The following is a 22,387-nucleotide window of genomic DNA, read 5'->3' as shown; positions in this document are numbered from 1 at the left end:
GAGTGAATTAAAAGTGCCCACTGGATACAAGGAAAATGGTAGCAGAGAGATCACACCACCACTCCTCGAACTGGAAAGATGTCACTATGAGTAGGAACCAGAAAGCCAACACACACACACACACACACACACACACACACACACACACACACACACCAAACAAACAAACAAAAAACCCAAACCCAAAACAGATGGAAACTTTTGTCTGTGTTGTTATTTTGTTGTTGTTGTTTATTTGCTTTTTTTTTTTTTTTTTTTTTGGAGACAAGGTCTCCTTAGTACAGGCTGGTCGTGAACTTGTAACTCTCCTGTTTCAGCTTCCTAGTATACCTGGGATAACAGACTAGCACCATCATATGCAGTTTCTGATCTATTTGAAAAGGGCCATTGCAGGACACTAGGAATTAAAGCAAAGGGCTTGGGAAGGGGCCTTGGGGAGGTCGAAATCACAGATGGGCTGGCAGCAGCACAAACCACAGCAGCCTGGAAACAGACCGTTCACCTACACTAACCAACAGCTCCCTTCTCCAGCTTCGCCAGCTACAGCACTGGTTCCAAGACTTTCCACCTTCTAAGGGAGGTCCTTGGCCTTGTAGCATTTAGTTTTAATTAACTATTTTGGACCTATAGATCCTCTTCACAGTTTCCCTCAGTGATGACATCTGGCAAGGGTCTTACCATGGAGTGTCATGGATAGGACAGCAAAGAATGCGCCCCTCAACACAAAGATTGTTTTTTTTTTTTTTTTTTTTTTTTTTTTTTTTTTTTTTTTTTTTTTTTTAAAGATTTATTTATTTATTATATTCACAGAAGAGGGCGCCAGATCTCATTACAGATGGTTGTGAACCACCATGTGGGTGCTGGGAATTGAACTCAAGACCTCTGGAAGAACAGTCGGTGCTCTTAACCTCTGAGCCATCTCTCCAGCCCCACAAAGATTGTTTTTATAGTCGCAGCCATTTCCCCTCCTAAATCTTGGCAACCACTATTCTGATTCTCCATTCTTGTAATTTGCTCTTTCAGGAATCATGAAGTAAATAACTTTGGGGGACTGGCCGCTCTTACTCTGGGAAATTCCTTGCGGACTGGAGCTGGGTGTATTCAAGGCCCATTCCTTTTTTGATTGCCTAGTACTACGCTGTGGGCGTTTTGTTCTGTTTACCCGGATACGTGCAGTGGCTGTGTGTGATAAAGTACAAGGCAGGAGGGCGCCTCTACCCTTCTCCCGGTACAGGCTTCTTGCCAGTCTCCCTCAGCAAGGAGCCAAACCCGTCCTGCCCACGACCACTGGAGCCCAGCCAGCGCGGGGGCGGTAACAGGACAGGGAGACTTGGGGAGGGAAGACTGAAGTCCGGCGATCCCGCACTGACAGGCCCCAGTTGTGGGTGGGCTATTGCTCACAGGCCGCCAGAGGACAGTGTGAGGGCGGGGCGAGGGGCGGAGCCCAACGGGGGAAGCATCCCTGGGTCCCAGTGCGCAGCCGTGGTGTCTGCAGGCAAGCTTTAGGCATTCAAGCCCAGGAATCTGGCGGTGTCACAGTGTGCAGTGCTCCCTGCTGAAGGCCGAGGTGAGAGTCAGTTCACTGCTTCCCCTGGGGCGTGCACGTCCTTCCTGCAAGCGACCTTGGGGATTGGGGGAATGCCGGACGGAAGAGGCCCCTTCTGGGTTTTAGCTGGCGAATTAGCTGGCGAATTAGACCGTGGACCGGTGTCCCGGAGGTTCCTCGCACCTTGAGCCTTTCTTAAAATTTCAGCCCACGTTACCACATTAGGCCCAGGTCCTGCTTAATACAAACGGTTGCTTTTTGTCAGCCCACTTGTTAGAGAGCAGTTACGGGTCTCTGCATATTTATTACCAAAGGGTAAAAGTCAAAGAGGAGCCCAGAGCCGAGTTTCTACACCGGTGCCTTCCCTTACCCTGGTGCCTTCAAGCAGCTTCGGTACACTCTGCCTTCAAGGACTGGCTCAAAAGAAATATCAGCTTCTGTAACTATTAATGTGAAATTATTGGTTTCAGCAACCTCTCATCTCTGGAAATCTCAGTCAGAGAGATATAGAAAAATGAACTTGTGTGAAATCATAGAAACCTCTAGTAGAGTGATGCCGCGGACTGGGTCTCAGTAGGAACACCAGACCGAGGGAGAACAGGTTGAAGGTACTCAGGATAAGTGAGATTCGACGAATGACAGACAGACACAGACACGAGAGTATGCTGTGAAACTGCTGCAATTTTACTCAGATCAAGCAGTGTTTTTTATACAATCTTTTGAGGAAACATGGCAATCGGCCAGTGGGGCGATAGACATAGAATTAACAATGTGGTCACACAATTTTCTCAGAATGATTAACAGAACTCATGAGTACAGGTGTTAGTTCCTCTTTTGTGGTCCCTCATCCAGACAGAGAACATTACGGCCCTAGCTGAAGTTTTCCTTCTACATAATTATTAGACCTTTGTTTTGTATCAAAATTAAACCCTTCCCACCATCGTTCTAACCATGGTTTCATTTGTGTGAAAATATTTAACCTTTGCCTGCAGGTGAGAAGGCACCAAGGGGGTTGGGACCTAGCTATTCTTTCCATGAACTGTAACTTATGCCATTCTGTTTTCATACTATTATGATTCACCCATCGGTTCCCATGTTTATCATAAGCTCCCGTAAAGGGCAATGGCTCCAAATAATTATTATATCTAGGATTAAAGTTAGGGGGTTGCCACCACCGACCCTTGATGAGAAACTCTATTTGTCCCTTGATAATTCTTGTAGGACTGGCTAGTTCCTGTAACTGCTTCCCTGTAGCTGTTGTTGGCTGCGCGTGTGGATTGCTTATGAGTTCCTGGACTTTTACTTTCATTCTCTCCTCGCTAGAATCTTCATCCCTCTGAGTCATAAGTTCTTTTTGCTCTAAATCATTCATAAATTCCCCCAAACTTCTAGGACCCTTTTTAACTGTTTGCCTAAAAGCTTGAATTATAGGTGGGGGTATTGAGGCCACTTTTGAGGAATCATTATTCTCTTTATGGGGCACATCAGGAACATTGAGAGCTAACTCCCTGAAATCAATTACACAAGGAAACAGCAATAGTCACAGCTGCAAAGAGAAAAAAGCAGAGTGCCAGCCAGCCTCTGCAAGCAGATTTTGCGTGGTTCCGTGTAGCCTGGCACCATGGTTCGGGCAGATTGATAAGGGGTCGCCGGGGGCATAGACCCGAGGGCCGCGAGCCCCCCTTTCCCACGTATCCACCTCATCCAAGGCATTTGTCACGCGGGCGACACCGTCGTGGGCGTGGCAGAGTGAAATACAGATGGGGGGATGCGGGGGGGGGGGGGGGTGTTACCTAAGTGATCACAGAAAGCAGGCAGGCAATGATGTCGCTACAGGATGACATGTTAGCTGTTAAAATGACCAACATAGAGCCTGCCTGTGTAGAAGAAAGAGGCACAGTAAATGATACAATGAAAAATCAAAATAGCTGCTGGGTGTTAAGAAAATTATATTTACCTCTAAATATCAGAGCTCATTTCATGTGACTTGTTGGTTAACAACCACAGCCTCCCACCAAAAACAACAACAGCAGAAACAAAACAAAACACCTGGGTAACTTGCAGTTTCCACCAAAGGAGAGCTATTAATTCATCTCTGTGCCTGAGGGTGAAGAGCCTGTGTCCGGAGACTTTCTCTATGTTTCTTCCCATTTCTTACTCTAGGAGAGTAGGAGAATTGAGTAAGAGGAAATTCAACTCTGATGCACACACCCGCCCTCCATTTACTGTAAATGTGGAAACTGGGCTGACGGTACAGCTAGGGATGGTGAAGCAAGGGGATCTGCAGAGAGAGAATAGTGTGTCTGGGGTGCTGCAGTCCAAGTCTCAACTAAGGCGGCTCTGGTCCCTCACTTGGGCAATCTCAGGATGTATTTTGTTCATCTGCAGTGGCTTTGAGAACCTCTGAAAACGTGGATCAGGACATGGGGCTCTCTGCCTAAGGTCTTGGTTAATGTTAGGATAAAATCTTTACCCTGCCCTATTTACTTGGTTATTCCCCATCCAGCTCCCTGGCTGCATCCCCGACCACTCACTTCAAACCACAGCCCAACTAAATAACCTTTCTTGCTGTTTCTGGAACTCTCCAGGTCAGTTCTTACTGGGTCCTTACTTGATTGCCGGCCTGCCTGCCTGCCTGGACTTCTCTCTTGCTCCAGGTTTGTGCATGGCTGGCTCCATACCACCATTTATTCTGTCTCTGTTCTGACACACTTTCTGTAACGGAACAGACAGAGGAAATGTGGACTTGTGGTGTCCATGTCATGTTTAGTGACTCTGAGGTATGAGAAAGTCACCTGATTAGTGCTCTGCCAGAGATGAAGCTTTTGATCTGCTCTGTAAACATGCAGTGTGAACCCTGGGAGGAACTTTGACCTCCTTCTTTAACCCCTCTGCTAGTCTTATGGACCATCCTTTCCACAAGGCATTATAAAGAGGGGCACCCTTAGCACCCTCAGCTCACAAGAATTTAACTTGCTAATAGTACTCATCAGAAAAGAAAATACTTGGCACTGACTTCCCAGGAGGTCAAGGTCAATTCTGACTTGGAAAAGGTCAGACTGTACCCTGGGGAAGATGTCATCCAGCATGGAGCTTTCCACCCACTGACCCAGCATAACCCTTGGTACCTTCCAAAAGCCCTTAGCACCCAGCATGCGACCACTATCACCAAACGAAGGTTTAAGACAGAGAAATCACCTCCATTTTCCTCAAGGCTGTCCTTGAATAAATAAATCCATCCTCCCACCAGTCCTGTAGCATGTAATAAGAGCATGGTAACACTGATTGGTTTTCTATTGGATGTGGCAAACACCTTTCATCCCAGTAAAGTATTTCTTCAGGGTATCACTGCTGCCATCATCACCAGCAATTTCCACTGGTCGAGGATGATCTTGAACTCCTGATCCAGGATTACTGGCATATTCTACCATACCCCAAGCCCTGCTCAGATCCTACTTTTGATTCTTTTGAGCAGATAATCAGAAGTGAAACTAGAGAAGAACATAGTGATTTCCTGTTTAATTTTTAAGGAGCCTCTCAGTTGCCTTCCATAGAAGCTGCACCATTTTACACCTTACCAACACTGAAACAGTCTCTTTACCTGCCACCAAGTCTTGCTATTTGATTTTAGCCATAATATTTCCCTAATGACTAATATGCCCTTCCACATGCTTAAAGCTCATTTATATAACTTTGGGGTAAAGTCTGGTCAAGTCTTTACCCATTTCTGAGTTGGACTGTTTGGTTTTTCCCTTTTATCTGAGTGTTTTGTTTTTTCCTGTCAATATCAGGAAATATTGTATATTAGTTACTTTTCTGTCACTGTGACAAAACACCACGATCAAGGTGACTCGAAGAACAGAGGCCCATGGCTTCAGGGGATTAAGAGTCTAGGATGACAAGGGAACATGGCAGAAAGCAGCAGGCGTGATGACAGCAGCAGGGGCCTGAGAGTTCACATCTACAGTCACAAGCAGGACGCAAAGTGTGTGAACCAGGAGTGGGGCAGTGATCTAACCCAAAGCCTGCCCCAGTGTTTACTCCTCCAGCAGGGCTGCACCCCCAACCTCTCCAAACAGCATCACCAAATGCAAACCATCAAACCAAGACAGCCTCCCTCCAGAAAGTTGTTTTGGAGATGGCCAGCCAAGAGAGTGACGACACAAGCCTCCTTGTCTCTACAGCCCATTAGGGAGAACATTTTATCCAAAATCTTTTGCTGAAGAGGAGGGTGCTGGAGATTAAACTCCAGGCCTTGCACATGCTAAGCACATGTCCTACCACTGATCTCCACCCAAGGTCCCCCTAGAATCCTATTACATTATAGCCACCATCTATATGTGCCATCTTTCTTACTTTTCTGGGCCACCCTGTAACTCTAGATGGAAGACTGAAGCACCCAACTGGCCTTATTGATAGTTGAGAAAAAGGCCCAGTAATGCACAGTGACACCACCCCCTTGACTTCCCCAGTACCCTTCATCTTATCAGCCCCACTAGCTAAAAGGGAAATCTTGGGATGCAGGAAGGCTGGCTGAGGAGCCACCACTCAAATTTTTATCTGTGGTTCATTTCCCAGGAGTTCTTCTATAGCTGCCTGCATGGAAAGTTCAAGTCCTTCCAGAAAATACAGAAAAGTGCTGGTTTGGCATTGTGTGTGGTTTATACCAGGAGCCCACTTCTCCAGAGGCTGCCTCGCCCTCTGAGAAGCCTGTGTTCAGATGTGTTTGTGAAGCAGCCACTGTGAGGCCTACACTTGGTATCCTGACCTCAGCCCTATCTTCCGTTCCTCCTCTTCCAGAGTGTTGCAGTCACCAAGAAGAGAGACAGTTCTGAAACTTTGGGCTACTCTTCCAAATCAGAAAATCCATCCCCTCCAGCATGGCAGGTAATGACCTGTTATGGGGATGTAAGACATTTAGCCAGAAATTCTATCATTTGTTATTAAAAATCCTAAGCAACCTAGATGCATATATGAACCTTCTTGGTTTATGACATGGATCACTGCATGTAATTATTTTCTTTTGTATTTTTACTTTTTCCATTTCAACCTCCTCCAGAAAGAGTGGGATGCACGGCTATCCTGTCATTGTCCAGAAACCATCCTTGGGACAAAAAGTTCCCCAAAAAGGGGAACTGAGGAAATGGGCTTCTATTTTAGACCAAGGTTTGATTCCATCTTTACCGTTCCCCTCCTTCTGCAGTACTGGGGACCAAACTCAGCACCACATGCACCAGAAGCACATGTTCTATCACTGAGCCCACCTCCAGTGCTTCTGTGTGTGTTTATGATATACATGAACACATCAGAGACACATATGTAATTTTACAACTCATTATTTTTTACTCAGTAATATATAACATTGTAATTCTTTCACTTTAAACATGTAGATTTACCTTATTGTACATGTTATGGTATAGATTTGGGTTTTTCCTTTGCTTTTACAATATTTGTTTGTACATGCCAGAAAAGTACTCTCTACTGAGCTCTATTCTGTCCCTTTACCTGGCTTTGGATTTTTCACCCTTGGTACTACTGATATTTGAGACAGGATCAGTTTTACAGGTGCCATCTTATAGTGTATTTAGCACTGTCTCTGGGCTGTGCCCCTTAGATGCCAGAAGCACCCCTTCCCCCACCAGTTATGACAATTAGAAACATCCCCACCTTTGACAGCAGTGCCCGTGACTGGTAATGCTGCCCCTAATTGAGAAACAGTGATGTAGGTATTTCATTTATATCCATCCTCTTGGCAAGCCTTTAAAGTACAGTTCCTTTATAGCACTGTAGCATTAGAAAGTGAAATAAAACCTAATAAGTAACCCAACACATGGAATTCAACCTTTACACTCAGATGAATGCCCTGAAACTGTTTGCTTCAAACTAACATGTGTTTTCTATTCAGGGTCCTAGACTAGAAAGTTCAAACCAAGAGTTTAATATCTTAGTGCCAGAGAGATTGCCAGTAAAGTGCTTGCCAAACACACATGAGACCTGAGTTCAGATTCCTAACACACACACAAAACCTAGGTACAGGAGCACTCATCTGTAACCCAGCATGCAGACAGAGGCATTCCTGGAGCTCTCTGTCCAGCCACTCTAGCCAAATCAGTTCAATGAGAGACTATCTCAAAAAATAAGGTAGAAAAAGCCACTGAAGAAGACACCTGACACAGACCTCTGGCCTCTATAACGTAGGTGTACTTACACTGACATGCACCCGTACACACACAAGAGTTTTACTATGCATGCTCGTGTGTGTGTGTGTGTGTGTGTGTGTGTGTGTGTGTACAAGCACACATGCATATGCAGGTGCACTTCCATGTGTGTGCGAATGAGAAGGCCAAAGATTGACACTGGATATCTTCCTCACTCATTCTCCACCTGATTTTTAAAATTCTTTTATGTATATGAGTGTTTGCATGTATGTCTGTGTACCACATGCATGTCTTGCATCCACAGAGGTCAGAAGAGGGCATTGGATCTTCTGCAACTACAGTTACAGATGATTGTGAACTGCCAATGTAGGTGTTGAGAACTGAACCCAGGTCCTCTGGAAGAGCTCCTCTGAGCCATCCCTTCAGGCCCCTCAACCTTATTTTTTAAATACAGGGTCTGTAATGGAATCTGCAGCACCCTGATTGACCTAGACTGGCTAGCCTCTGAGCTCCCAGTATTCTCTTATCTCTACCCACCCCCTACTAAGTACTAGTGTTACAGACATGTGCTGACACCCTTGGGTGGGTGCTAGGATCCAAATTCAGTTCCTTATGCTTATTTATGACAGAAACAGTGCCTTCATGGCCTGCTCTTAGAATCTTCTTGTCTCAATGTTACCACCAAAAGAGGTTCCACAGGCTCTGTCTCCCTCAAGACACCAGGGTCTGTTTCATCCTACTTTATTTAAATGTCAGGTGTCCATGGACCTGGGGGAGGTGGAAGCAGAATACACCAGTCACAGGAGGTTAATTCCTTTTATTTTTTGTTTTGTTTTGTTTTCTGTTATAGAGAAAGGCTAAAACTTGTCATAAAGGCTATCCAAACTGAGCAGGCTTTTCAAAGACTTTTAGTTGTATGTTTTCTAAGGAGACATGGTTTAGTTCATTGTATTTGTGAGTAAAGGTTGACTATCCCAATCCAAAGATACAATTTTGAGCACATGATTACCATATCTCCAGAGTCAAAAAGATTGGGTTCATCAGCATTTACAATTTTGAATTTTAAAGTTTGGGGTGTTTGACTTATAAAGTCTATACAAATTTTGCAAAATCTGAAAAAGCCAAATTCCAAATCACTTCTGGTCCCAAGTATTTAAAAAATAGGAGCTACTCCATTTGCATTAGTAAGCCCAAGTTACAGTACACTACAATAGTACTAAAATATTATCTTATCACCCATTTAAATGGTTGCTGGTTCCTTTGTTTCAATGCAGTGATATACCTATCCATCACTTTCACCCTAGTCTTCACTGAGTTTTGACAAAAAGATGTGCTCTTCAAAGGAAACATCTCTTCCCCTGGTACAGGTAAGAAAGTGCTCATCATCTATGCACACCAAGAACCCAAGTCCTTAAATGGGTCTCTGAAGGAAGTGGCTGTTGAAGAACTGAGCAAGCAGGGATGCACAGTCACTGTGTCTGACTTGTACGCCATGAACTTTGAGCCGAGGGCCACAAGAAATGATATCACTGGTGAGTAAGTCTAGGCTTAAATCATGTGTCTTAAAATTTTCTGTGTTTTATATTTTTTTATTTTATATGCATTGGTATTTTGCCTGCATGTATGTCTGTGTGAGTGTGTCAGATATTGGAGTTACAGACAGTTGTGAGCTGCCATGTGGATGCTGGGAATTTAACTCAGGACTTCTAGAAGAGCAGTCAGTGCTCTTAACCGCTGAGCCATCTCTCCAGCCCCCATATTTTGTAATTTTTTAAAATGTCAACAATATCTAACTGTTGTTCCATGACCTCAAGTCTCAAGTCAAGAGTCCATGTTACCAGTCTCTGTCATTCCTGTTCCCCAGCAACCCAATTCCTCTGCTCCTAACATAGCGAGGTTTCTTTTAAAAGAAAGATTATTCTATTTAATTATGTGTATGTCTATGTGAGGGTAGGTGCAGATGCATGTGGTTGTCTGCAGAGGCCAGAAGTGAGCATTGGATACCCTGGAGCTAGAGTTACAGGCAGTTGTGAGCCTCTGGACATTGGTGCTAAGATTTGAATCTGGGTCCTCTACAGAAGCAGTATGTGCTACCTCTCCAGCCCCATTTTCTGTATTTTCAGAGATATCTGTGCTATGCAAGCAAGTATGAGGGTTGCGTTAGTCAGCTTCTTCACCTCTCACAGAACACTTAACCAACTTGAGGAGAGATTTATCTGGGCTTGCAGTTCTAGGACAGTGGCTGGATCCACTTGGATCATTGCTGCAATGGCTTCTAAGTACCTGGGAACCTGAGCACAATCAAACGAATTCTGGGGAAATAGCTTCCTAGGATTTGAACATTTTCAGTAAGATCAGGCAGTAGGCAAGCCTGCAGGGCATTGTCTTAATTAGTGATTGAGGGGGAGGGCCTGGCCTGTGTGGGTTGGGCCACCCATGTGCTGGTGATCCTGGGTTCTCTAAGAAAGCAAGCTGAGCAAGCCGTAAGGAGGAAGCCAGTGATCAGCACCCCTCCATGGCCTCTGCATCAGCTCCTGGATCCAGGTTCCTGCCCTGTTTGAGTTCCTGTCCTGATTTCCTCCAATGCTGAAGAGTGATGTGGAAGTATAACCCAAATAAACCCTTTCCTCCCCAAGTTGCTTTGGTCATGGTGTTTCATCATAGCAGTAGTTATCCTAACTAAGGCAGAATTTAGTACCAGGAGTGGGGTACTTCTGTGACAGACCTAACCATGTTGTTTGGGGGAAGACTGTGAAAGGACTTTGAACTTTGGGTGAGAAAAGCCATTGAGTAGTTGAAGCTTGGTGAGCTGTTCTGTAGGAGCTTGGGAAAAAAGACTGTTAAGAGAAATGCAGACAATGGAGACATGGGTTGTGAAGTTCTACAGGGAAATTTGAGAGCTGCTAAAAGACTGTGGCCATTGCATATTTACTATTTTGAATTAAGATTCTGTAGTTTTGGTCAGCTGGGGCTGAAGACTCAGCCATGATTAACAAGAGACCAGTACCATTAAAATGAAACCTTTACTTTACTGGGTGTCTTAGTCACTGCTCTATTGCTGTGAAGAGACACAAAGGCAACTCTTATAAAAGAAAGCATTTAATTGAGGCCTTGCTTACAGTTTCAGAGGGTTAGTCTGCCATCATCATGGCAGGGAACATGGTGGCATGCATCGGGGCAGGCATGGTACTGGAGAAGTAGCTCAGAGTTATATCCTGGTCTGCAGGCAGCAAGCAAGACACTGGATCTGTTGTGGGATATTGAAACCTCAAAGTCCACTCCCAGTGACACACTTCCTCCAACAAGGTTACATCTCTTAATCTTTCTCAGTCTACCAACTGATGACTAAGCATTCAAATATATGAGCCTATGGTGACCAATTCTTTCAAACCACCACACTGGGACAATTGATGCTAGTCAGCTAGAGCTGAGAAATTAGCAGTAATTAAAAAGAAACCAGCATCATTGAGGTGAAATCTTCTGGGAAGTGTTTCCTGAGAGTCAGCACACAGAATTATATATATGTATATGTATCTATACATCTATATCTATAATTTAATATTCTTATCAATCTAGGTCAATGTCACTTCCTAGTTTTTGTAATTGTTAAAGTCTTTTAAGTCAGCATTCCAGATCAAAAAAAGAAACTTGGTGATATTTTTGCTGCAGTTCCATTAAGTATATAGGTGAACTTAGCAAGAATTCCCCTTCTGAGATACTGTCTCTTGCTCTCCAAGAGAATGATGTGACCTTTCATTTGCTCTACATTTCCTCCCTCATTTCCCTCCCCCTTTCTTCCTCAGGCTTATTGAGATGTTTTAACATGGATTTTGATAAGTGTATACTCAGTCAACCCTAACTTTCTTTTTTTGTTTTTGTTTTTTGTTTGTTTGTTTTGAGACTGGGTTTCACTGTGTAACAAGCCTTGGCTGTACTGGAACTTGATCTGTAAACCAGGCTTTCCTTGAACTCAGAGATCCACCTGCCTCTGTCTCCCAAGTGTTGGGATCAAGGGCATATACCACCACTACACATCTCTTTCTTACTGTTAGTAATGCTTTAATTGATTCTATGGGGCTCACCAGACTTGTGAACAACTATCAGCAAATAATTTTACCTCATTTTTTCCAGTATTTAATACCTCTAATTTGAAGGTGCTCATTGTCTATTGTTGTGTAGAGTACTCCTCCAGATACAGTCTGTAATATTCATCACGATCTTTCTTTTTATATTTATGTGTATGTGTGTTTGCTTGCTTGCCTATATGTACACTACATGCATGCAAGTGCCTGAGGAGGCTGGAAGAGGGTATGAGAATTCCTGGAATAGGAGTTACAGAAGATTATGACCTGTCTTATGTGGATGCTGAAAACCAAATCCTGATCCTCTTCAAGAGCACCAAGTGCTTTCAACCACTGAGTCATCTCTCCACCTCCCCTCCTCCCTTTATTTAATACACTAGTTCAGGCTGGGGATATAGCACAACAGTCGGATGCTTGATAAGCATGTGCAAAGCCAATACTATTTTCTCTTAATAAACAGCAGCACAGGGACTAAGAAAATAGAAAGTAAGATAGGAAGTCATAATTTTAAGCTAATAAACTAATACATATTCATGCCAAAATATAGGTGATAAGATTAAAAGTGCAAGCAAATACTATACCATTTTATATCTACCACCAATTTTATGATGTGCAGGAAGTGTCAGAACCAGTTCCCTTGGATACTTACTGAAGGAATACTGTAAATACAAATGACCTAGGTGGATTTGCCCTGCATGGAAAGTGTTGGGCACACCCCATCTGATAACCTCTCCAGTACATCCTAGCCTCTTCCCTATAGTACTTATGGTCTAAGGGTGCCTGTAAAGCACAGAAAAATAGAATGCAAAGAAATGCTCAACTTTTTTCAGTTATGAAAATATTGAAGGACTAACCCACTTTCCATTGAGATTCTTCTCAGAGGTCTTAAGTTTGCAAACTCTAGACTTGATGCTATGCAGTGGAGGTCACAACTGAGTCTCAGGCTACCCTACCTGTAGGGCCACTTCTGCTACTTGGGACTCACATGGCACTCACTAAGTACCTAGCTTCTCACAAGTCTTGGTTTCCTCTCTACTAAACCAGGAATTATAGTGATTGTTGTTAAGAAGATATGAAAAGTGACCAGTGCAGAGCACAGCTCCTGACAGATAGGAAGCACTCTGTCAGTGTGGTTCTCCCAGCCTTCTCTATCCTTAGCCTGGTCTCAAGGCTGAGCTTCTGGCCAGGTCACAGCAAATCCCCAAGACTTTCATGAGTCCAGACCACAGGTTTTTTTGGAAGGAACTGTAACAAGGGAACTGGGAACTGGGATAAGCTGGGGACTGAGAAATTGAATTCTTCCTTCCTAGGTGCCCTCTCTAATCCTGAAGTCTTCAGATATGGGATAGAGACCTATGAAGCCTACAAGAAAACAGCTTTGACCAGTGACATACTTGAGGAGCAGAGAAAGGTGCAAGAAGCTGATCTAGTGATATTTCAGGTTTGTTTTTTGCTCAGATTAATGAGTAGGTTCATCCTATGAACAAACACTTGAACATTACATTTGGAACTCGTGATTTTTTTTTAGCACTTATACATGGTTACTTGAAATACCTTTCCTAGTTATAACCCTAGTTAGAATACTTTCCTACTTTGATAAAGAGATCCTTATAGTCAATATTACACAAACCTCTGACTCCCTAAGTCAGTATGAATCAAGAATGTAACCACTGGCCTAGTAGTCCCAGAAGCATCTGAATCATGCCAGTCTTTCTGCTTTTATCCTCCCAAAGCCCCTGTCCCAGACATGCCAGCTAGCTGGGAACCAGCTTTCTCTGCACAACTGTTTATCAAGGCAGTTTAGGCCAACTCCTGCATTAAATGCTCTGACCATTGACAGGACAACCTCTCACTAGCTACTACATATACATTAATGCATGCATGCGTGCACGCGCGCACACACACACACACACACACACACACACACACACACACACACACACCCCAGATTGGTGTATATATCCCAAGAAGAAGCCACTACAGAAGGAGCTAGCCCCATAGACTGACTTCCAGAAGTACTAACTCAGTCGGACCACTCCTGCCAGCAATGGACAGGGTGCAGTTAACGTGGGCCTGAAGTATGGACAGTCAGGTAAGTGTGATGAAAATCCAAGTCAGACTAAACAGGAACTGCGGCTGAGTATATAAGTCTCTGCTCACCTGAGTCCTCTGAGCAAGAACAGTCACGGCAGCACTTCTGGAGTGCTCTGCTCTCCCCAGATTTCCATCACGCGAGGACTTCACTGACCGAAAGTCTCTGTTTTAGTTTGGGTTACTATTGCTGTGATAAAACACCATGACCAAAAGCCAAGTTGGGGAGGAAAGGGTTTATTTGACTTACACTTCCACATTCATAGGCCACCATGGAAGGAAGCCAGGACAGAAACTCAAATAGGGTGAGAATCTGGAGACAGGACATGATGCACAGGCCATGGAGTGTTGCTTCCTGGCTTGCTCAGCCGGCTTCCTTACAGAACCCAGGACCACCAGCCCAGGGGTGGCACTACCCACAATGGACTGAGCCCTCCCCCATCAATCACTAATTAAGAAAATGCTCTACAGGCTTGCCTGCAGTGTGATCTTATGGAGGCATTTTCTTAATTGGGCTCCCTCCTCTCGGATGACTTTAGTTTGTGTCAAGTTAACATAAAACTATGCAGCACACATCCTCACTGTCTGCTTTGTGGCTAGCATAAGGAACTGTCATTGGGAGACCATCACCGGAATAGCAACTGGACCATAGTCAGCTCTACCTTTAGCCCCACTGTGCCCATGTTGTGCCCACTGAGCAGATCCTATAGGCTACTTTTGCCTGCTGGGTGCCCTGAAAGGAGAGGTCAGTAGGACTAAAGTATGAATCCTGAGACAGAGCATAATTTGTTTCTACTTGTCTATCCCCAGTTCCCACTATACTGGTTCAGCGTTCCAGCAATCCTAAAAGGCTGGATGGATAGGGTGCTGTGCCAAGGGTTTGCCTTCGACATCTCAGGCTTTTATGACTCTGGTTTTCTCAAGGTATGTTCTCTGGGGATAAGGATTGCTACAGATCCTTCCAGTGGGAGGAAGGGGAGAAAGGGGGTGGGAAGGGAATCTATCAACTTACATGTCTAGTTTGCATCTTTGTGTTAGGTAAGTAAATATTCATTAAGCACTTAATGTATGCACAGCACACTTCATGGATGATAAGTGCATCCTTTTTTTAAATTCACAGAGCTTTTTGATTATGGGGGATATGCATCTACACTAATCTACACACAAGGAAAAGGAACTATGGGGCTAAGTACTGGGCAAGAGTGAAATGGGTAATGACATGGACAGTACCATTTTCAGCCCCAACCTCAGGGTACTGACTCTGTGACAGTCTGGCTGGTTTTACACTATTTTACACTTTTGGGCTCCATATGCCCACCCTGGGTGGGGGGATAATCATATACCTCCTATATTTTAGGAGAGGGTGTGGAAAACCTGGTAGGTACCATGCATTGTATCTGTAAATGTCTTACTGAGAGGACTTTCTACTAAGCAAATGGCTTTGCATTCTAAAAGCTTCAAGAATTAAAGGTATATGAGGAAAATGAGTCAAGTAACCAAGATACTGACCTTCACTGCATAATCATCCTGTGTGAGCTTCACTCACCTCCCATCAGCCCTGTGGTCAGTAGCTCAGTTCTCACGGGGTCTCTGAAACCTAGTTCTCTCCAGAAGTTTGATATTCACTTGTCCCTTTGCTGCCTGCTCTGTCCCCATCCCTGTTAGGGTATTAGCTGCCACCTTTAGATGGGACTGTGGGACATGGGGAGATTACATTTGTCTACCCTGGAAGGAACCTGACTTCAGACTCCCTTCCGACCTTCTTATCTGTACGACATCCCAGGAGCACTGTTTCCTCTTCTGGCAGCCCCATGATGCATTTACTTTCTCCCTTGCCTGCAGGGTAAATTAGCCCTCCTTTCCTTAACCACGGGAGGTACGGCTGAGATGTACACAAAAGCTGGAGTCAGTGGAGATTTCCGGTACTTCCTATGGCCACTCCAGGTAAACGGGGCTGTGAGCCTTCTCTGCTTTGCTGGTGCACTGGACAACCCCCCTCCCTACTGCACCTTATACACACACGCCTTGTAAGCTTGACACTCCATTTGACTCGCAACTAGATAGAGACCATTTTGACTCCCAACTAGATAGAGAAAATGATATTTTATCCTTATCTTATTTTTTTAATTGGTAGAAGTTTAAAGCCTGGCTAAAAGGAAAGACATACAACTTTTTTTTTTTTGGTTTTTCGAGACAGGGTTTCTCTGTGTAGCTTTGCGCCTTTCCTGGGACTCACTTGGTAGTCCAGGCTGGCCTCGAACTCACAGAGATCCGCCTGGCTCTGCCTCCCGAGTGCTGGGATTAAAGGCGTGCGCCACCACCGCCCGGCTGACATACAACTTTTAATAACGCTTGACCCAAAGTTAAGCCAAACCTGGTTAGCCTACTGTATGCTTTCTGGGGATTGTGATAGCCTTGAGGTGGCACCAGCTGTGTGGGTACCAGTGATGAGCAACACCAAGGCCTGGAGAGCCTTCCCCAGACTTTCAGTGCTCTATGAAGCTAGCACCACCTTAGCCTTGGTGAGAGGTACTACAGACCCTGTGATCTAGATGGCTTCACCTGGGCCTCTGAACACCCTGGAAGATGAATGGCTAAAGAATAACCATCTACTGAGGGGAAAGGCGATGGCAGAGGGAGTCCCAGCAGGCTAGGATGTCCATGTGTATGGAACATGGGAAAGTGAGGGAAAGAGAACATGAGGCAGACTTCAGAGCAAAGACTCTTAGGAGACCTGGGAAGCGAAATGGATGGGGATGCCTGTCTAGGTGCGAGGAAGGCTTGTACTTAATAGCTGGAGTGATTGCTTTTGTGAATGTAGACATTATGGACAGAAGATGCAAGTATGAGTCTGTGGTATAGCAAGTGCATACACAAAGCCTTGAGTTTGAGCTCCAGCTCCCTATAAGCTAGTTGTGAGAGTACATACCCATAATCACCACTTGGGAGGTGGAGACAGGAGGATCAGAAGTTCAAAGTCATCCTTAGCTACACAAGTTTGAGGCCCACCTGAAATATAGGAGTCCCTGCCTCAAAATAATAAATAAAAATTAGTAATTGTCCCTTTTCTTTTTAGGTTCACATTTCTTACACCCCATTTCTATTGAGATGTTGGCATTATTTATTTATTTATTTTGGTTTTTTTCAAGATAGGGTTTCTCTGTGTAGCTTTGGAGCCTATCCTGGAACTCTCTCTGTAGACCAGCGGGGCCTCAAACTCACAGAGATCTGCCTGCCTCTGCCTCCCAAGTGCCGGGATTAAAGGCGTGTGCCACCACTGCCCAGCAAGGTGTTGGCATTTTTAACTGATTTGTTAGCTCTCTCTCCCTCTCTTTCTCTCTCTCTGTTAGTGAAATTATTCTATTATATCTTTTCAAAAACAGTAAGAGTTTCTTTTATATAGATAGTATATAATTAAGTTCACTCCTTGCCTTTGTTGTTTGCTCTCCTGTGTGTTATGGATGTGTGTGTGTGTGTGTGTGTGTGTGTGTGTGTGTGTGTGTGTGTGTGTGTGTGTGAGTGTATGCACTTGCCCATGCATGCATGTGTGAATGCTACAGGTCAATGTCAAGGCTCCTCCTTGATCACTTTCCACCGCATTTTTTGAGATCACATCTCCCACTGATCCTGGTACTTGCTAATTTGGCTGGACTGGATGGCCAGGGAGCCCTGGGATCTGCCTATCTTTGCCCCTCCTCCCACATATACTGGGGTTACAGACCCAGCTTTTTTATGATTAGAGTTCAGAACTCAGGGCCTTATCCTTGCACAGCAAGCATGAAACCATCTGAGCCGTCTCCCTAGCCCACTGTTACCATTTTAAATTTAATAATCTAAAAGTTCCTTTTGTATTTATGAAGGCTACTGGTTTCCCCCTCTCTCTCTTTCACCCAGTCCATTTGCTGAGTTCTCCTAATGATGTTAATTAATGTTTTAAATTTTTTATTTAATTTTTAAAAATTACATTATTTATTGAGGCAGAGGAGAGCAGGGGCTCCATGCCACAGCATCCACATGGAGATTAGAGAATGACTTTCAGGAGTTGGTTATCTCCATGGGGGTCCTGAGAATCAAACTTAGATCATCAGGCTTGGCAGCCTATGCCCTTAGCCACTGAGACATCTTACCAGCCCCATAAATTATTTTTTGAAAAAGATTTGTTTTTATGTGTTTGAGTGTTTTGCTTGCATGCATGCTATATATCACATGTGTGCAGTGCCCACAGAGGGCAGAAGAGAGTATTTGAGTCTCTGGGACTGGAGTTACAGACAGTTGTGAATTGCCCTGTGGGTGCTGGTAACCAAACTCTGACTACTAGCAAGAGCATCAAGTGCTCTTAACTGCTGAACTATTTCTCCAGCCCCCAATAGTGGATTTTTAAGAGCTGATTTCCAATAAATAAAATCATGTCGTCTAGCAGAAAGTAATATAACAACATGTATGTAGGCTTTTTGTTCTCTAACTCCACCTGACAGGGAATTCTTGGATGAGGGTGTAAGTTTTGAAGAGCATAGTGCAGAAGACCAAGTGTGCTGTTTCTAGGGAGAAATTAGGCTCCTTTTGAAAGATGATTACAATTAGTGGGTTAGTGCTGCTCCATGAAGGGCAATTACCCTGTGAGCTTCCTTCTCTGAAGGCTACCCAGTCTCATACATGTCACTGACTAAGCTTAAATCTTGTTTTAGAAACATGTACTTTACCTAGTTTATAACAACATATAGTAGAAGAAAGGTAAACAATATAATAAATTTAAAGTCCACTTAATCTACACCTCCAGAAAGAATTATTTGTAATTTATTTCCTAATGGCCTAGATAGATCCTTACATAAAAAATGTTTACTAGTTTATTATTGTTGTACATAAATGGTATACAAGAAATACTGTTTAAAATTTGTTTTGATTAACAAGAATGGTCAACAACTTTCTATAGCAGTACATCATAGCTAAAATAACTTCTCTGTACATAGCATTCAATGTAGCAGAATTTGCCAAATCCATCAAAACTGTAATGTTTAGTGATGGACTCATTAGCCAAGTTCTTCTGCTTATGAAGCACTCTATCCTGCAGCTATCCAGAAATGGGTTGTAAATTTGTAGCATTTGTTTCATAATTTTTTGAAGGATTCTTCATGTCATTTCCCCCTTTTTACTAATTTAACTGTGTATACACAGAGTGTGGTTATGACCAGTTCTTTCTTTTCTGACTTCAGCATGGCATATTACACTTCTGTGGATTTAAGACCCTTGCCCCACAGATCAGTTTTGGTATTGACACCTCATCAGAAGAAGAAATAAAAGTGATGGTGGCATCATGGGCCCAGCGGCTGAAGAGCATCTGGAAGGAAGAGCCTATCCACTGCACACCCTCTTGGTACTTCCGAGAGTAACATTTTGTGCTCTGAGCACATCTAACAAGCAGCACACCAAGAGACCTAAAGTATGTGCAAAGAGAAGGTGGTGCTGTACCCAGAGATGTAGTTAACAGTGCCCACCAATGAGTGTCTTCAGTTTCATGCACCTAGATCAGATATTTCAATAATCAGCTTGGTGTGCTATATTAGTTCTGCCTGGTTGTTATTTACTCATTTTTCATTTCTTTCTAAAATTTCTTTCTCTCTAAAATTTCTCTTGCTACTCTCAACCTTTATAGTATAGTTTTTCTGAACATGGAGGTGGATTTGTTTGTTGTTTCATTTTTTTTTAACCCATTGTAACTAATGTTTTAGTACGGAATTTGAATTTACTTCTGTCTTTTTCTTTTGATTTGGGGGTTATTATGATGTTTTAATTGAATAGCAGTCTAACATTTTTTAATCATTTAGTACATCAAAGCCTTTGATAGTATTCTACCACTGTTCACAGTGTTACATGAACAACACTGAATAATGACTCTGAAAAAATAGGCACAGATATATGGAGATATCTCTACTGAAGACAAGGCTGTTGCTAGCACCCAGGACCCTTGTGAATTGCTGGACCCCAGAGTACTAGGAAGTAGGAATTCTTTTGCCCTGGTCCCACAGCTCCCCATTTCCAGTACTGAATGAGAGGACAAGAATTCTGAATAGAGGGAACCTTGCTGCAATCCCAGGTTTCAGAAGTCACTACACCTTGGGAGTTGATAACCTCAGCTTGGCCTCACATATCTAAGGACATTATTAATTCTGCCTCCCAAGCAGAAACACTAGCAGTTCCAGAGCTGAGACCTTACTCACATCTAATCAGCTATGTCACCTTACTTAAATCCTTCATCATCAGGGCAGTGGGAATTACTGCTCTACAAACAAAAGGAAATGGCCACACCATTCCCTTAGGAGCATAGGGCCTTGTCTGGTGGTAGCCATTGGCTGTGTCAGAGCAACAGCAGTTGGCAATTGAAGTTAAGGTGTCAGTCCACCAGAACAAAAACTCTCTGATGGGTATATCTCATTCAACCAAGGCTTACAAGAATACAGACTCCAGAATGTCTTTTATTTTTTATTTTTTTTTATTTTATTTATTTAGTTTTTTATTTTGCAATACAATTCAGTTCTACATATCAGCCACGGATTCCCTTGTTCTCCCCCCTCCCGTCCCCCTCACCTTACCCCAGCTCCCCCCCATTCCCATCTCCTCCAGGGCAAAGCCTTCCCCACAGACTGAGTTCAACCTGGTAGACTCAGTCCAGGTAGGTCCAGTCCTCTCCTCCCAGGCCGAGCCAAGCAATCCTGCATAGGCCCCAGGTTTCAAACAGCCAACTCACAGAATGTCTTTTATGCTGTGCCTTCACACTGTTGCTGCTACATACTTTTCTCTGGTATCTGATATAATGTATATATGTATGTGGGGAGTCCCCCACTACCTGCATTGTAGTGTGTTTATCTCATTAATACATTCCGATTTTCTGGGCATTTTTATCTGTGGGTTATCTAAAAGGTGACACCTCCTTAAGCTATATTGTGCATTTGATATCAATAATGTTAGCTTATACAGAGTTTTAATGAATACAAAGAAATTCTACACAAGTAAAGGATTATAAATTTTCCCTAAAAGCTGTTTTAGATTACAGCTCAGGTTGACATAGAAAAATAGCTGAATTTCCTCAGCTGCCAAGATAGCTGTACACTATTAGCTGATATAAAGCTTTAAAGTAGCTTTGGATTAGACCAGGAGCCTTGCTAATGGCTTTTAAGATAAACTATTCCCAGGAAAAGCAGTCCAGTTTACAAGGACATAATAGCCAGCTGTCTGATTTGCTGAACCAAGGTTAAAGGTGCAGAGCAATGTAATTGCTGTGCCAGTCTCTTGCTAGGTCTGGCTGATAACCTAGGACAGTGATTAACTCTGTTCTGTTAACTGAGTTCCTAACCTCAGTTTTATAATATGGGTAATGTAACCTGAAGACTCAAACTTCAGCCAACTAACTGTTTTTATGTTGGGTCTTGAAATTGCACAGGTGACAGGGAGCAATTCACTGAGGTCTAGAAACAAAAACAGCTTTTGTTCAGATATACCGCAGGAGATTTTCCAACTGGCCAGGGCTACAGACAATAATCTGACCTCATAGCCCCAAGGAAGAGCTGCAAGTTTCCTTTTTATGGGTCTAAAGTTTGACACAGGACAGAAAAATATATTTTAAGATTTAAAACGCTTTTTGTGTCACTATGCCTTGGAGAGTGCAGAGTAAGCTTATATTAAAAGATTTAAGGTAATCCTAAATCCGAACCAGAGCATTTATGACACATTTCTCTCAATGTAAACACTCAGAGTTTGAGAAAGCCCTGCATTTTACAACTGTTAATCACAAAATATTAGTTTAAAATGTTTATTACACTCAGAAGTATAGGATGTAGTACACAATTTCCTTATTTTTCTTAGACTCCTCAGTAGTTTAGTTTTATAACTCCTTTAAAATCCTTTATAAGACTATACCTCTCTATAGCAAGAAATCCACAGAGTCTGTTTAAAGGGCAAAGGAATTTATTAAGGGAAAAACTCACTGTACAGAACAGAATAGTCTTGGATTCTGGAACGCTGTTCCAGTCATCTGAGTCAGTCCCATATCCAAAACCACAAGGTAGAGAAGAGAGAACATATGTGCATCTCAGGTCTTAAGGGTCCCCAAAAGACCATGCCCCAAGGACATGTACTTCAAGGTCACAGGCAGATAGAGCAGTTACCTGCTGCATCTCTAGGGGCAGTGCTTCAAGGTTATAGGCAGAACAGTTATGCACTACACCTCTCTAGATGGATAACAATGGTTCTTTCTTTGCAGCTGCGTATTACAGCTCACCAATCAGGGAGTTGACTGAGAAATAATGTTCCTTCTTTGCTCTTTGACAAGTTATTTAGATTTATTGCTTGTGAGTTGTCAGGATGACTGTTTTTTATCATTTACTTAAGAAATGGAATGTGACCTTCAAATGTAACTCCTATATTGCCTGAAAGATTCTGTTGGGTATGTATAACTGTGAAGATCAAAGGGGTTCAGATTCAACATGAGAGAAGAGAAACAATCAGAATAGCTGTGA

At 43.3% G+C, this 22,387-nt stretch overlaps 2 protein-coding genes across 4 annotated transcripts in view; one reads left to right on the top strand and one right to left on the bottom strand.

Annotated features, from left to right (window-relative positions):
* The window catches only part of LOC128104632 (serpin B6), a 94,513-nt gene that overhangs the window by 39,275 nt on the left and 32,851 nt on the right, over window positions 1–22,387 (bottom strand). The gene's annotated exons all lie outside the window — the stretch shown is intronic.
* Window positions 1,435–22,378, top strand: Nqo2 (N-ribosyldihydronicotinamide:quinone reductase 2). The gene is made up of 7 exons (XM_052729567.1): window positions 1,435–1,567; window positions 6,347–6,433; window positions 9,072–9,236; window positions 13,097–13,227; window positions 14,688–14,801; window positions 15,720–15,821; window positions 19,088–22,378. The coding sequence occupies exons 2-7, from the start codon at window positions 6,427–6,429 to the stop codon at window positions 19,262–19,264; spliced, it is 696 nt and encodes a 231-aa protein (XP_052585527.1). The 5' UTR covers window positions 1,435–1,567; window positions 6,347–6,426; the 3' UTR covers window positions 19,265–22,378.

Source organism: Peromyscus californicus, unplaced genomic scaffold, assembly GCF_007827085.1.
Source record: "Peromyscus californicus insignis strain IS unplaced genomic scaffold, ASM782708v3 Scaffold_8__1_contigs__length_139910024, whole genome shotgun sequence".
Taxonomy (NCBI): domain Eukaryota; kingdom Metazoa; phylum Chordata; class Mammalia; order Rodentia; family Cricetidae; genus Peromyscus; species Peromyscus californicus.
This window is presented reverse-complemented; position numbering and strand designations above follow the sequence as displayed.